A 15,974-nucleotide genomic window follows, 5' to 3' on the forward strand; every position below is an offset into this window, starting at 1 on the left:
ATCTCTTCCGAAGGATTCTACGCAGTCCCATGAAGTTCTTTGACACTACACCCACTGGGCGGATTCTCAACAGGTTTTCCAAAGACATGGATGAAGGTATCTCACACTGTATGCTCTGTAGATCCCACGTTCAGACCTTCCGATTAACTCCTTAATACTCTCCAGTCTCTTGCTGTTGGAGTGATCGTACCCTATATCCATTGCCAAATGTGTAATTGTAATACACAAAGCAGGAAGTGGGATGTACCTGGGTTATGATTCCAGAAGGCAGCTGATATCTCAAGTTTGTCTGTTCACTTATAAAGAAGAAAATGTGCAGCTGCTTTTGTACCTGCAGGCTGCATGTGGGCTCTTAGCAGTCAATGCAGGGGAAACCTAGAGTATCAGGGTGAAGCTGATATACAGCAAAGGTGGTAATTAGGTCAAAGTTGCATCAGTGCTATTTCTGCAAATGGGAATAATTGGAAAGACAACTAGCATCTCAGAAGATGAAAGCACCCCTAATGAAAATGTACATTTTTAATTTGAATAAGCCATGAGAAATCACTGTCCTTGTCAATGGTGATGTACAGCTGGACTGAATTGCTTTATATAGGTTGTATTAGCTTTCTGTACTCAAGATCCTCATCTTTTCCTTCCATCTTTTTCAGTTGACGTTCGCTTGCCTTTTCAAGCAGAAATGTTCATCCAGAATGTCATCCTTGTGTTCTTCTGTGTGGGGGTGATTTCTGGGGTTTTCCCCTGGTTCCTGGTGGCAGTGGGGCCCCTCATTGTCCTGTTCACGGTTCTGCATGTTGTGTCTAGGTAAGTGCATCAGCTGCTCTAAGAGTAGAGATACTTTGACCTGTTGCTAAGGACATAGGGTTCTTCAAGTATATATACATCAATGTAGTGGTTGGATATGGTGGTTGTACATGTCACTTAAAGTGCATCTTTCCTTCCAGAGTCTTTATTCGAGAGCTCAAGCGTCTGGACAACATCACGCAGTCTCCATTCCTGTCTCATATTACATCTAGCATACAGGGTCTCTCCACAATCCATGCCTACCACAAAGGACAGGAATTTCTGCACAGGTCAGTCTAGATATCCATCTGAGAGCGGTGGAGCACAAAGCTGGGTGCAAGAGGTTTACATTCAGAAAGATTTATAAGTGGGGTCTACAGCTGATGGCATACATAGACTCTTAAGAGTGAACGTTACTTTTCCGGGGGAAAAAATGAGGGGGAACAAGAAGGAGAAGGGAAAGGGAAAACTCCCCAGTAGCCAAAGGGGAAGAACGCTGATGGGGTCCCAGGTGAATGTCCTCCTCTGAAGTTCTCTGCAGTGCAGCAGGTGTTGATGGTAATGGTGAGGGCAATGTTTTGGCCGTACTTTTTCCCTAGTTGTATATACTTTTTCTCAGGTCCTGCTAATATTTTTTATTGGTTGTTTCTCCTTGTAATGGCATTAGCATTGGTTAGAGCATGCCAACAAAACCTCAGTGTGTATATTGATAAGCTGTTAGTCTCTGTGCACATGTACAATTGGATAGCATTTATCAAGTGTTTAAGTGATTGTTAGCAACCTTGTTGTGCACTATGCTTGGTTTTCTCTTGTATAAACTAAAATCTGCAAAAGAAATGTTACTGAGGGAAAGTGAAACTCTTCTCACATGAGTGGTAGTTGCTTCCTGTGAGAACCTGCCATAACAATATCAGGGTGCTGCAGTGCAAGGTCATGAGACAAACAGCGTGGGAGCACAGGGAAAACAGCTACAGAAGCTCTGGAAAGGCACTGCTACGCCAGCTTAGATGAAAGGTTGCAGAGGTGCAAATAGCAGTCCCTTAGCATTGCTGGCGCTAGGAGACTAAGGCACTGCACACACTGTGCAACAGTGATTGGTGTAAAACCGAGTTGCACGATTAGAAAATATAGTTACTGGCTTTGTGAATTGCTCGAGTGTCTCCCCTTAAATATACTTTCTCAGCTTTGCAGTGTCAGGACTGTAAGTTAAATGGTTATTGATGTGTTTTAATTAGTGTCACCAGTGCTGTCAAAACTTAGTGTAACTTTACTTTTACACTTGCGTATAAAATAGCACGTATTTTGTGCATATTCTGAAGCACTGCTGCCGTTACCTGTGGAGTAATTTGTAGCCATCAGGCATCCTCTGGGAGGTCTTGCATAGATGAAGTTGTGGCGAAAGTGTGTGTAATGTCCCTGAATTTTTATTCACCCCCTGTATAATTTACGGTAACTTGGTAATTTCACTTTCGAGAGTTTGAGCTAAGTAGATATCTGACATTATTCAGGAAAGTTCGTAAACCCTGCTTTCATGGCCTAGTTTGAGACTGTCAATGATGTACTAGTTTTCCCGCCCTGAATTCTGGTACTGGAACAGGTGTTTAAGTGGCTCTGCTATTTGTACAGCATCAGGCTCGTGGGGGTCTACTAACCTCTCCTGTATTTGTTTCAGGTATCAGGAGCTCTTAGATGACAATCAGGCACCATTTTACCTGTTCAGCTGTGCAATGCGTTGGCTAGCTGTACGGCTGGACATTATCAGCATTGCTCTTATCACAACCACTGGCCTTATGATTGTCTTAATGCATGGCCAGATTCCTCCCGCCTATGCTGGACTGGCTATCTCATATGCTGTGCAGGTGGGTATGTCCACGTACTGTAATATTTAATTTCTCATTTAAGGTAGTTATTGCTGGTAAGTAAAAGTAACACACCACTGAAAACTTTCTTTAATGCACTAGAATGGAAGAAGATACTGTTACCCCTTTTAGTAGTGGAGGGAAAGCAATTCAGAGTCAGGACCTTTTGCTAGCAGCCAAATTACAAATTATAAGGAGCTACGTGCTTAAAGCTATTTTTTGGGGAGCTGCCTCTTTTTTCAGTGATGAAATAGAAACCATTTGAGGCTCTTTGTATGCTGCAATTTTCCTGGATACTTTCAGAAATTAGGTTGATGATACATCAGACATTTGCCAAACTGATGTCTTAATGTATTGCCTGCAGTATGTTTTCACAGCACACAGCATCCAGTGTTGCAGCTGTGATGGTTAGACAGACTTGAGCGCTCAGAATACTTGCTATTAGAGCTGTTGTTTGGCCTTTTCTGCCTCCTGGTGGTAGTAAGGTGAAATTGAAAAATTTAGACGGCTAATACTTAAAGCTGTTGCTTGTGGGAAACCTTTCTAAACTGCTGGCTTTCCAAGTGATTAATAAATTATGGTTATTTTAAAATTAACTTGCCTTGGGCACCTTAGCTATATGGTGCCCAATGACAAGTGTAGTTGTATCAAACATCATGGAATCATTTAGGTTAGAAAAGACTTTTAAGATCAAGTCTAACTGTTAACCTAATGCTGCCAAGTCCACCACTAAACCATGTCCTTATGCACCACATCTACATGTCTTTCAAACACCTCCAGGGGTGGTGACTCAACCACTCCTGTTCCAATGCTTGACAACCCTTTTGGTAAAGAAATTTTTCCTAATATCCAATCTAAACCTCCCCTGGTACAACTTGAGGCTGTTTCCTCTTGTCCTGTTGCTTGTTACTTGGAAGAAGAGACCGACCCCCACCTTGCTACAGCCTCCTTTCAGGTAGTTGTAGACAGTGATAAAGCCTCCCCTGAGCCTTCTTTTCTGCGGGCTAAACAACTCTAGTACCCTGAGTCACTCCTCACAGGACTCATGCTCTAGACCCTTCACCAGCTTAGTTGCTCTTCTTTGGATGTGCTCCAGCACCTCAATGTCTTTTTGTGTAGTGAGGGGTCCAAAACTGGACACAGTATTGGAGGTACGGCCACACCAGTGTGAAGTACAGGGGGACGATCACTTCCCTAGTCCTCCTGGCCACACTATCCATTAGGTTCGTCTCTTAATTCAATAATAAATCACAACTCTCTAAATTTGTCTTTTTCTCTCCTCACTCTAGTTAACAGGGTTATTCCAGTTTACAGTCAGACTTGCTTCAGAGACAGAAGCTCGCTTCACCTCAGTGGAGAGGATTGATCACTATATCAAGGTAGGACAAGAATACGTTCAACTGCTTGTTGTAAAATTTCTTGTTGCTTATTATGTTGCTGGCATAAGAGAAGAGAAAGTCAGCGATAGTCTGCCTTAGTACAGAATGTACGTTTCTGATCTTGTAAACACATTGATGCATATATTGTAATACTGCAGAGTGAATTTGTTTTATGAAGCATGTATATAAGCAGGATGAATGGCACAAGAGCTGGTAGGTAACTAAGCTTACAGGCATCACTTGCGGTACATAAAGATATTGAATGTCTGCTGACGTTCTCAGTAAAGAGTGGAGTGTGTGAAAGGGGTAACTGGGAATTCAGTACAATATTTTACAGGAAAAGGATGGTGTTCCGGCATCCTTCATTCCAAACCTAATGGAGTTCTTTCATTTAAACACAGATAACTGTTTGTTACTTTATCTATGTGTAATTCTGCTTCATCCTAATAAGTCTACCTCTTTTTCCACAGCTAGCTTATATGACATATTTCTGTATGCTTAAAAAGTCAAGGAATTGTTCTTATTGCAAACATGACAAATGTGCTAGGCTAAACATGAGAAATATGCCAGGCTAAATGCTTAGCAAACTGCTCTGATTGCTCTGATTATCTGTAACACTTTCTTCATAACTAGGATTTGTGTATGTAGAATTGGGTGTAGGTCAACGGGGAAAGTGTAGCCAGGAGAAAGCCTTCTCCTGGATCTGGTCTTTGAGGTGAAAGGCTTTTTTACTTAATGCATAATACACATTCCCTCTCAATTTTGGAGGGACATACATATATATATATTTGGTAAATCTGGGCTATGTAGTAGTTGATATTTGTAAAACTTCTTTAAGCCTGTGGATTTAATACTGAAGATTTAAAAAAAAAAAAATGCCCCAAAAATGTCACCTCTTGTGACATCTAAGTAGAAAATTTCTGTGTGTGGAAGACTTGGTGACCACACAAGCTGAGAACTGTGTGCCAAATACTGCCTGGTATCTCTCACTGGGTTGAGATGGGTTTACCACTGTCAGGCCTTCAGTGGCAAAACCTATAGTTGTTGTTTGGGATTTTTTTTTTAAGTTACTGTTATAGTTGTGTTGTTGGTTGTTTTTTTTGTTTAAGTTACTGCCTATAATTTTATATCACTATTAAGCAACACTTTATGTGATTTTTCTTATTTCGATCTCTAGACAGACATTTTATTATGAAACTGTAAAACTAGTTTGAATCTAAAGCGAAGGGGTGGGTGAGCAGTGAAACGCCATGGAGGTTCTGTGTTTTACCAGTTCCTAAGCTTGGCTTCTTTCAGTGCAGGCTCCGAGGTGGCTGTTATGAGCACAAGCTCAAAGAACTGGAGTACTATTGTAGAAGATTGCTGTTTTTCTCAAACCCTTGGGGTACAATTAATCTGGCTCTAACTAGATGTTGCAGATGTCCACAATTGACATAGTCCCTGTGGGATTTCTCTATAGTCAGTGTAGGAAATAGCTATCTCCAGAGGGCAATTTATTACCTATTCTAAGTGTTTATATTAGAATGAGAAAAATCACGCTCCAGAAATGCTAGCTTCTTTGTGGTGACTATAAAGGAGTTGACGGGGCCTGGTTCAGTTGGAGATTCTTACGTTGTATGTGTTTAAAGTTACATGAGATAAATCCCACAACAGGATTTCTGCCATTCTCTGAGGCTAGTTATGCCAAATATGGGAAAGTGACCTTGGCTTCATTCTAAACGTGCTGTAAAAGCTGATGTTTGGTTTTCAGAGATTCTGCTTTTCTGTTTGATCTGTGAACTGATTAATGAGGGACCTATTAAGGGGCAGAGTAAAATACCAAAAGTGAGCAAGCTGGAAGGGACCTGACTGCATCAGTGAATGAGAAGAGAGGAAGCGAAGGAGGAGGGTAGCATTTGTACAATGTGTCACATGGATGTTCTCTTCTGTGTCAGAACCAGCAGAGGTGCCCTTGGCATGGCATAGCAGATGAGACATAGAAATACATCATATTTTGTATCCAGAAGCATCCAGTCTTTGGAGTGTCATAGAACTCAAAAGAATTGTGCTCATGAATAGGCCTAAAATATATTTTGAATTCCATTGATGAAAAACATTGTTGTGTAGAAGGACCAATGTCATTATTGAGGCAACAGGAAGGGAATAGCAGTGTGGTCAGTGTAACACAGCAAACTTCTGAACCACTGGGCCCATCTCCAGCCACACAGCTCATCATAAAACTGCCATAAACTGATATGGGCCAAGTCTGCAGGGAAGAACAACTGCTGAAAGCTGCAACTGATAATTTTCCTTTCTAGTGTTTCGTTTACTGGAAACTGAACTTCTGGTTTTGTTTTAAAGACACTTTCCCTGGAAGCTCCTGCTCGAATTAAGAATAAAACTCCTCCTCTGGACTGGCCACAGGAAGGTGAAGTTGTTTTTGAAAATGCAGAGATGCGGTACCGAGAGAACCTCCCTCTAGTACTTAAAAAAGTGTCCTTTACTATCAAACCGAAGGAAAAAATTGGCATTGTGGGAAGGACAGGATCAGGTAAGGAAAAACACTAAGCAGAGTTAAATTACTATTTCTACAGAATGGGGATGGAATAGAATGCGACAGTCATTGGTTCTCCTCTCTCTTCTCTGTTTGAATAAACTGGAATTGCACAGGAGTGGTCCAGCAGTCTGTCAGTGGTGGATGCTGTTCATATGCATACATAAGTAGGATCCCTGTAAACAATAATGAAACAGGTTTTCATTTGACATAGAGGGATATTGCACTGTGCCTGAGCCAGTACACTTGTAATGTTTCATGTAATGTTTAATACCCCAAGCCACTTATCAGCACAGAATGCTACCTACAACATGCTCATTGCAGTTTATTTTACTCTCTTCAAAGTTATCTGTACTGATGCTGCAGCCAAGTTTGGCTCTAAGCTATCTCAGAAATCTGTAATATGAAGAATCAAACTGCCTGTTTGTGAGGTGACTTAAACCAGCTCCAAAATATAGTTTCTAAACAAGCAATTAATATTACTGTATTGGGTTTACATGGCAAGGTTTTGGTAGCAGGGGCGGGGTGCTACTGCAGGGGTGGCTTCTGTGAGAAGAGATTAGGAGCTGCCCCTAAAATTGCTTAGAAATTTAAATACCGAATCCCAGCATTTACCAGTATTGTTTGAGAGGACTTTATGGTATTTCAAAACACTTTTCTTACATGTGGACAGCTTTTAAAATGCTTTCTGATCTCAAAGCTGCTATGACTGTAGAAACACTAGTATTGTTTTTCCTGTCTCGTTTTTAGGGAAGTCTTCACTTGGAATGGCACTCTTTCGTCTGGTTGAACTGTCTGGAGGCTGCATTAAAATCGATGGTGTGAAAATAAATGACATTGGTTTGGCAGATCTTCGCAGCAAACTCTCAATCATTCCTCAGGAACCTGTGCTATTCAGTGGCACTGTGAGGTTAGTCAGGCTATAAGAAGGCAGGAGGGAAAAAGAAGGCTACCAGGTTATACTTGAACTCAAATAGGTGTCTGGTGAGGTTTTAGTTCTCAGGCATTCCAGCCTATGTTCTCTGTTTTTGAAAAAAAAAAACAAAAACAAAACCAAAAGCACAGCTAAATAATTTCAGCTAGCCCAATGCAGAACTGGATGTGATCATCCTCTGTGAAAGTCTTGCTTTCTGTTTAGTTTTTGTATCTTTGTCTTCTAGCTCTACTCTTTTTGTTCTTTGGGTACTCTGACCCTAGTGTGCTGGGAGCATCTGATTTCCTTGGCAAGGGAATTCTGTCAGTGGAAGGCTGGATGGAATCATCCATCTGGATGAATTAGCACACTGCTGTTTTGCCATTCATTGCTGAATAAAATTTCTAGTTATGTTTTCTGGTTCCCCCTCCAGATCAAACTTGGATCCTTTCCATCAGTACAGTGAGGAACAAATCTGGGATGCTTTGGAAAGGACTCACATGAAGGAGTGTGTAAGTATTATGTGCCCTATGAAAGATACATGTTTGTGTTTTGGCTCTCAAACCTACGTGTTCTGTTAGTAGCTTCAGATAAAGCTTTTACTTTGGTAATTTCTTCCCTTATTGGCTATGCTTTATTTCTAGTAATGAGACTTAAGTTTCAGAGAACGTGCCATATTTTGGATGTTTACTTTTTTAGTACATAGCATAGCAGAGTGTTGCTTCATCACAGGGACTCCTAGGGTGTTGCAGTATCTCATGTGATATTTTCCTATATATGCCTTAGCTGTGCATTCTGCATTTACGTTTGTGAGCGTAAATGTCACACATGCACATTTATACTGAACTTAAAATCTGCCCCTTGCGAGGCGCTCCGCAGCAAGTCTCACTACTGTGACATTTCCAGTTCTTCTTTATGCATGGCTATAGTATGTATGCTGCAGTAATTCCTGCAGGGACTAGGTTCACTCTTGGTGAGAAAGTTTGTCAGGAGATCCATATTCACGGTGATATGATTTTATACATGGTACACTTCTTTCTAGAAATGAAATATTCTGTACTTAAGTCATTCTAAAGTTGCTTACTGAGAGGATATAGTTCTTCTAGCTTAACAACTCGCAGTGTTCTCAGGAGCTGTCACTGAGTCACAAGCATTGCAACCGGACTGAGCAAGTCTGATGTCATGTTGTTGTTTTAGCATTAGTTGCTTGTTACTAATTTCCCCAAGGAGGGAGAGATGGTCAGCAAAGTGTGATGGATATTTTGGAACACGGGCAAAATCAGATTTGCAGGAGGAGCAACTGTTTGTCTCATGCCATAGAGATATAAAAATCTGTGCAATGCTCTAAGATTTTTGCCTCTTCTTTCCTACCCAGGTTGCCCAGCTGCCTATGAAACTTGACTCAGAAGTGATGGAAAATGGGGAAAACTTTTCAGTTGGAGAGAGACAGTTACTGTGCATAGCTAGAGCTCTACTGCGTCGTTGCAAGGTGAGCATAGTGATGAGAGAAATAGCTGGAGATAGCAAACTGGTAGCATTGAGAAAACCTTTTTTGTGCCAGATTCATTATATCTGTCAGAAGAATCACACCAGCAGTTACTGCAACCCACAGATGGTGTAGGATTAGAACAACTAGAAAGGCATCTGTAGCCAGCTGCAGAAAGGTATTGCTTGCTAGTGTTAATAATAGTGTGTCAGACTGGCCTAGTAATTTATTCAGAGTGTCCTGTTACTGGTGAGCATCAGATTCTTTCCTTCTTCCACCTTTTTGTAAATGTCAGCCAAGTACTTTCCTTCTACATGGTGTTCCTTTAAAATGTAGTCTCCAAGTGGAATTTGGGAGCATGCTGTGCCAGTGAAGTTAAGGGTTTTGCAGGTATGGAAGACGAATAATAATTACAGCGAGAAAGGACATTTGGATTGAGATTGACTAGGATTCTGATTTTAACATCCTTTTTTCTTAAACATTGCACACCATGTTTTAAGGTTCTCTCTGTATCTGTTTCAAAGCCAAGGCTACTCAGCAGACGTTACTGCGCTCTCTGCAGTGCCTGCACAAACCAAGTCTAGTTTAGCTTTGACAAGACACTGCTCCAAATCAGTTTATGTTTGAGTCTGAGAGGAAGGGTAATTCTTTCCAGCATAAGAAAGCTAGTAAGCCTAATCAGTATTGACTCGTTCCAGAAGGAACTGTCACCACCAAGGATGCGTCAGATTAGTTTGCCAATAAAATTTGTATTTGAGATTTAGCTGCTGAATGTAAAACTGGAAGTAGTGGAAACTTGAGGTCAGAAGCCAAACATCTTGTGCCTGTAGGATGTGTCCATGAAATGCAAGTGTGATCCATAGGGTAAAGTTGTTGAAGGCAATTACATAAAGAAAACTGAAAGGGTGCTTGTGGAAAGTACCTTTGTGACCCAGCTCCATAGTGATTGCCAGTTGTGAGAACTCTACATCATGGTAATTTTGCCCACTCTAAATATTTTTACGTTCAGAGAGGGGAAGGGTTACTATGGGTAACAGCCAGGATTATGTGCTGCTTTCAGATTTTGATACTGGATGAAGCAACAGCTGCTATGGACACAGAGACAGACTTACTGATTCAGGAGACTATCAGAGAGGCATTTGCAGACTGCACTATGTTAACAATTGCTCATCGCCTGCATACGGTACTGGGCTGTGATCGGATCATGGTGCTAACACAAGGACAGGTAAGCAGAAAGACTTGTGTGGCTGTGGTTCCTGTTGCAGTGTGGTGGTGCCATACATGCAGGCTGAAATGAAGGAACAGCTAGTATTGCAGGGCAGGAAATCCTCTGCGTTCAGTCACATCCTTAGTAATACTCCAACAGAATCAGTTATTGCCTGACTGTGACAAGATCAAAGAGGACAAAATTTCTTTTACATTCCAAGAAAGTACCATAGAGTAACAGTCTCTCTTTTGTTACAACTCCCTTTGTAGGTTAATTCTGAGATGGGTAGTAACGTAAGCACCTCTGCTGGGGCTCAGTGGCAGTTTCCCATTACTTTCATGAAGCCATGTGCTATCTTACAGGCATATGAGAGATACTTTACCCACTTTTCAGGCTTCCATGTGGGGAGCCATAACCAGTTAAATCAATGTAAGAACATTTGGCAAGGCTCTTAAAGGTAGAGAAGGCAAAAACCCCTAGCATCTGCCTCTGCTTGCCAGAGTCACCAGACATTGCTTCCAGATGGGCAGTTCCAGTGTTTGAGCTAGTTTGAAACGTCCCAGGTTACGGCATTTATGCATAAATGCACATACTTTCACCGCCTGTTGTCTCATCTAAAGATTACTGCCATGTTTTGGCTTCTTCACTGCTATGTCAGAAGTCCAAGGGGTGGGAGTCCATTTTCTGCTGGATTTTACTGACATACTTTACCTGCCTTGTTTGCTTTTAGGTAGTGGAATTCGACACGCCGTCAGCCCTTCTGGCCAATGAGAACTCGCGCTTCTATGCTATGTTTGCTGCTGCGGAGAACAAGGTTGCTGTCAAGGGCTAAAATTCAGGGCAAAGTCACTTTAATTTTGGAGAGCTACACTCTCTGCCTGTGGCAGGCCAGCTCTTCTCCCTTCTCCTTCTTCAAGCAGATTATTGCCTTTTCATCTTTTAATTTTTAGCACAATGTGTCAAGCCAGAGAGATTTTTAAAACTGTCAGAAGAATTCTTCATGTTTTTATTATTGTATTTATTCCATAATCATATTACTAATTTTTTTGTTATTAAATGCACTCTACAAATGGCTCAGGGAGCCATAGTTATAAATGTATCAGAGGCCTATAATGAAGCTTTATACATGTAGCTATATCTATACATAATTCTGTATATAGCCTATATTTACAGTGGAAATGTAAGCTGTTTATTTTATATTAAAATAAGCACTGTATTAATAACAGTGCATATTCTTTTCTATCATTTTTGTACAGTTTACGGTACCAGAGATCTGGCTTTGTTATCGGACTGTATCAGGCACTATTTTGTCTTTTACAGTTGGTCTTTTCCTAGTGTTGGATTTTCTGCGTGTCTGAGTGGAAGTGAAGCTTTGCAATAGTGTCCTTTATTGTCACATCTTTGTTGTCTAGCGCAGGGGAGAAGAGCTCTGTGGTGTAACTCTATTGCATTGTAATTTATCAAAGCTATTTGGAGCATCGCTAATGTTCACCACGGCAGCGGCTGCTGCTTCCCATGATGCTTTCCCAAAGCAGGGTTTTTAGTAATCTCCTGAGTGGAGAACCACTTCTGGGTCACAATAAGGCCTCGTATTTTCTCAGTGTCCTGATACGGTGTTTCTTACTGTATCAGCAGGGTTTACTTTAATGCAAGCAAGCCCAAGCTTCCTGCTTCGCTGATCTAACACAACCAAAATCTAACTGTTCATGGAATGATCTCTAACAAATTAATCATAAGGTTCAAGTCATACCCTGTATGCTAGCAGGAAAGCCTTTTCAGAGTTGCTCCAGCTGACTGACTCCTTTATCTTGAAGCTGCTAACACTCCTCATTGGCATGGGTCACACTAACTCTTTGTTCTGCTCACTTACACTAAGGTTAAACAACATCGATATTTCCTGTTTCTTTATTGCACACTTGTCAAGGAAACAGTCCCCCACCCCACGTCTTCTGGAACTTTAAACAGGTTCCTGTTGATCAGGATGTAACACTGGTGTAGGACATCGTTTTCTTACTGTAAAGAGACCTACCTCAGGTTACTAGGTCCTGCGTAGTACGTTGCCATGATCACTGTACACCATACCTGTTTTACGGGACCTGTGGCCCGGGTGGGCACGGTCGCTCCTATAATAGCCGTGACTTACTGAATGGTCAGCGTTGCATGTCTTTGTCAACTTGGACATTTTGTAGCCTTAGCATGTTTGCAAAATGTCTCATGGAGGCAGAAATCTGAAAAGTAAATAAAACTATTTTGGGTTTTGTAAATTTTATTGGCTTAAGTGGTTTGTTTTGGGCACATAAATCACTTCTCACCTTTTTGAGCCGTGGGGGATGGTTTTTGCAGGCTGTTTTTTTGTTGTTTTTTTTTTTCTTCTTTTTTTTTTCTTTTCTGTGCACCATGGCCTGATCTTTCTTCCTTCAGAGTGGAAATGTTTCTTTAAAAATGTAGTGGGTAATTTTTGTGCCCTCCAGCCATGGGGTGGCTTGCAATATGTGTATGTTTGTATTGAGTGGTACAGGAAGTAATAATTTATAGTGCAAGTATTCAAGCCAAGTAGCAAGGGGGGAGGTCAGACGGAATACAGAAGATCCTTCTTAGGCTCAGATTTTTCCGCTTTCTTTACCTGCAAGTGTTACTCTTTATAATGTGACATGACTGCAAAGTCACAGCAACAAGCGTTTCTACCTGCCAATACCACAGGCAAATCATGGTGCTAACAGAGCTTAGACTGTAGCTTGGAGATAGCAGCGCATAAAGCATCGTTGTTTGTAGTTGTTCTTTAGTAAGTTCTTTCCCAAGCAAGCATTAACTAGCACAGATCTTACCCTGCTCACAGGCCTGGACCCAAGCTCACTCTGTGTCGGGGACTGGCTGCCATTTAGCTCAGCATTGCTCAGTTCAAGGAGCAGAGCGACTGTACGCTGTGGTTAGGAAAGGGAGAAGAAATAGGCCTCTCTGCAGAGTGGGGGGTTCTTTTTAGATCAGAAACTTGAGGACAAAAAGAAGCTGGGGAGAGGCCCGAGGGAGCAGGGGTGATAGCCCAAGAGGTGATGAATGCCCTGCTTCCTCCCTAGTAGAGCTGGGCAGAACGTGGAGGCTGAATGCCTTAAGGGGAGAGGGAGAGAATGTGAAATGTGTCTGCTTAAGACTGAGGTTAAAACAGTTCAGTCAGTTGTCATGTGCTACTCTGTCAAGGACAGGATTGTCTTGGGCCCTGCAGAACTGAGTTTACCCCACGAGCTTCAGTATTGCCCTTGAAGAAAAAGGGCTAATTTACCTAGTTCTCAAGTGCCACTGGGGTCAGAGTGTGGCTTCATTTTGCAGCTAGAGCTGAGCTAATGGCAGTCTGGGCAAAAAGGGAGCCGTCCTGATCTTGTCCTCCTTCTTCTTCCAGGCTGGGAGTTCCTTCAACTTTCCCGATGCCAGCACTGGCTCTTGCCTGGTCCAGCAGTGACCCAGTTCAGAAAGCTAACTTGCAGAGAGTTCACCCTCCAAGAGCAGAAATGCTGTACAAAGAAGGAGACAGGAAGGCACACCTGGAAGGGAGGCGAAGCGGGGCTGCTCTTTTCAGTAGGTGCTAACTGTAACACTAGTGTAGGTATGTGAGGAAACCGTGCTCGGGATTCACTGCACCCAACCGCTGCTTCCCAGTTACGCTCTCCTAAAGAGGTGAACGCTTCCCTGCTGCTTCTGTGAGCTGAGATAGCTCAACAAGGTGTCAAACAAGGGTGAACAGTCACCTGTGGACCGCAGAGATTAGCTCACCCATTGTGTTAAACCTTAGCTCCAGCATTGTTACTTTGGGATTAAGGAGACCGACTGCCAGAGGGAAACGTTTTTTCTGCTGTAATCACTTATCTGCTTCGTTTGGCACTTGTCTCACAGACAGTACAGAAGTATTGCTTCTCACACGGGTGGCAGTAATTTTGTTACTGGCTTTTGTCCTGAGCCACAGGAGCAAGCTGAGGCCTGGCCCAGGGCCCTGTCACTTAAGTGGAAGGAAGAACCATCAATATTTACGAACAAGACTGAAATATCTGTATCTTTGAAGCATTCTACAAGAAGCTGCTGATGGTGGGGATTTTCAGGAATTGGATCCTGCTTTAGAATTTAGTGTGATATCCCAGAGAAGACTTCATCCTGAGAGGAGTAGAATAAGACTGTGGGACTGGGACAGAGGCTTTCCTTAAAAAGATCCTACCCAAAATAGCGTGGAGATAACACATCCTCCTTAGTACATAGCAAAGGCTGTGCCCAAGACCAACGGGTGTGCAACTTGAGAGAGGTTTGCCTGGGATAACTGGTTCGCTGTGTTACCCTCAGGAATTTCTGTTGCATCAGTTTTTGCTTATTCTGTCCAAATGCAGAGGGTGCAGCCGATCCCAATTCCTTATCATAAGCTTAGAGACTCTTAGAGAGAACGTGTTCCTGCTCATCTCATCTACCTGATGAGTGGAAACGTTGTGCTTGCTTGGGCCTTGGATCAAAACGCAGGTAGGATTCTTCTAAAGTTACCCAATGGAGTTAACGCGCAGTTAGATCGGTGTAATTAAGTCCAAAGCCAGGCCCTGAAGTTGTGCTGAGATTTCACCATTCCCTGTGGTGAAGTTCATACAGGGTCAGATCCTGAGGTTGCTGGGGCTGTGTTCTGCGCGTTACCCCGAGAGGAGAGCCAGAGGGATGTCAAGCAGTCTTAGCGCATTGCTGGGGACAAAGTTTGAGAAAGCACAGTTATTTCAAAAGGCAAATGGTATGAGTGAGAGAAGGTATCAGAAGGAAAGGATAAATGCAGAAAATCTGATTTATAAGAGGAAGATATGGAAAGAAACGGTGGCAGGACAAAAAGTTTCTCTTCGTTAGAAGGGGATTGGGCCAAGACAAAATTGCTTCTTGAAGGTGATTCAAAAGAACATGCTGAGAAGTTGCAGGGTGGGTGTAATGCCCTCATCAACCAAAGAGCTTCCCTGAATGCTGCCTTGTTATTTTTTACTGCAACTGTAGCGTGTGTTTTACTACATATAAGCAATCACACAAAGGTTTTCTTTATAGTCCCAGCTTCAGGTCGGTCTAGGATAATACTGTGACTTGTTTCACCCTTGGTTCAGCTGGAGGCAGCACCCACGTTGTGCTGGGGCCACAGTTTCTGCCTCCAGTATGACGGTACAGTGGAAACTCGATTGGAACTCGGTGCAGATGCTGCTGTGGCTGGTGTCAGGCTTGGGAGGCTTTTAGAATGTACCGTTCTGGGTTCATTAAACCCACAACTGTGTAATAAATGTTCCAGTGTCATCCAAAAGACGTGCCTTGGAGACTCATCGGGCAGCTGAGGTAGGCAAACCCTGAGTGTGAAAATAACTCACAGAAGCGCCGCTACCCGGGGCAGAGAGGTACTCCTCTGGGCTGCCTGGGGTTCAAATCACAGCGACTCCCAGCACCCTCCTGCCCCCGCCAGGCAGAGAAACAAGCGGTTGAGCGAAGGTGATAATTTTGTGGTTTCTGTCCTTTCCCATTCAGGAGGGCGGCAGCGGGGGGTGTGTGTGCCCGGCTGCCTCGAGGGCTGGGGAAGAGCAGAGCACGTTATGGCTGAGTCGGCGTCTGGGGGCGGTTTGGAGGCAGGGTGGGAGGCGGCCGAGGTGGGAGAGGTCAAAGCCGGGGGTGCGTGCGGGCGGAGGGAAGGCGGCTGTGCGGGGGTCGGGCCGGGAGCTCGATGTGGGGAGGGCGACCGGGAGGTGGGGCGGAGGAAACCAAAACCGGTACCGGTGGGCTGAGGGTGCCCCGCGGGGAGCCGCGACGCGGGGGGGTTTGGCGTGGGTT

General features: G+C 43.1%; 1 protein-coding gene across 1 annotated transcript in view; it reads left to right on the plus strand.

Moving 5' to 3' along the window:
• ABCC5 (ATP-binding cassette, sub-family C (CFTR/MRP), member 5) overlaps positions 1–12,424 on the plus strand; it is a 47,710-nt gene extending 35,286 nt beyond the window's left edge. The window contains exons 19-29 of the mRNA XM_009883328.1: positions 1–96; positions 651–804; positions 945–1,073; positions 2,456–2,642; positions 3,932–4,021; positions 6,362–6,551; positions 7,305–7,464; positions 7,901–7,979; positions 8,843–8,956; positions 10,014–10,178; positions 10,891–12,424. The exon at positions 1–96 is cut by the window's left edge and continues 25 nt beyond it. Coding sequence (XP_009881630.1) covers positions 1–96; positions 651–804; positions 945–1,073; positions 2,456–2,642; positions 3,932–4,021; positions 6,362–6,551; positions 7,305–7,464; positions 7,901–7,979; positions 8,843–8,956; positions 10,014–10,178; positions 10,891–10,992 — 1,466 coding nt within the window. The 3' untranslated portion in view covers positions 10,993–12,424. The remainder of the gene's footprint in view (positions 97–650; positions 805–944; positions 1,074–2,455; positions 2,643–3,931; positions 4,022–6,361; positions 6,552–7,304; positions 7,465–7,900; positions 7,980–8,842; positions 8,957–10,013; positions 10,179–10,890) is intronic.
• Positions 12,425–15,974: the final 3,550 nt, after the last annotated feature.

Source organism: Charadrius vociferus, unplaced genomic scaffold, assembly GCF_000708025.1.
Source record: "Charadrius vociferus isolate BGI_N301 unplaced genomic scaffold, ASM70802v2 scaffold214, whole genome shotgun sequence".
Lineage (NCBI taxonomy): Eukaryota > Metazoa > Chordata > Aves > Charadriiformes > Charadriidae > Charadrius > Charadrius vociferus.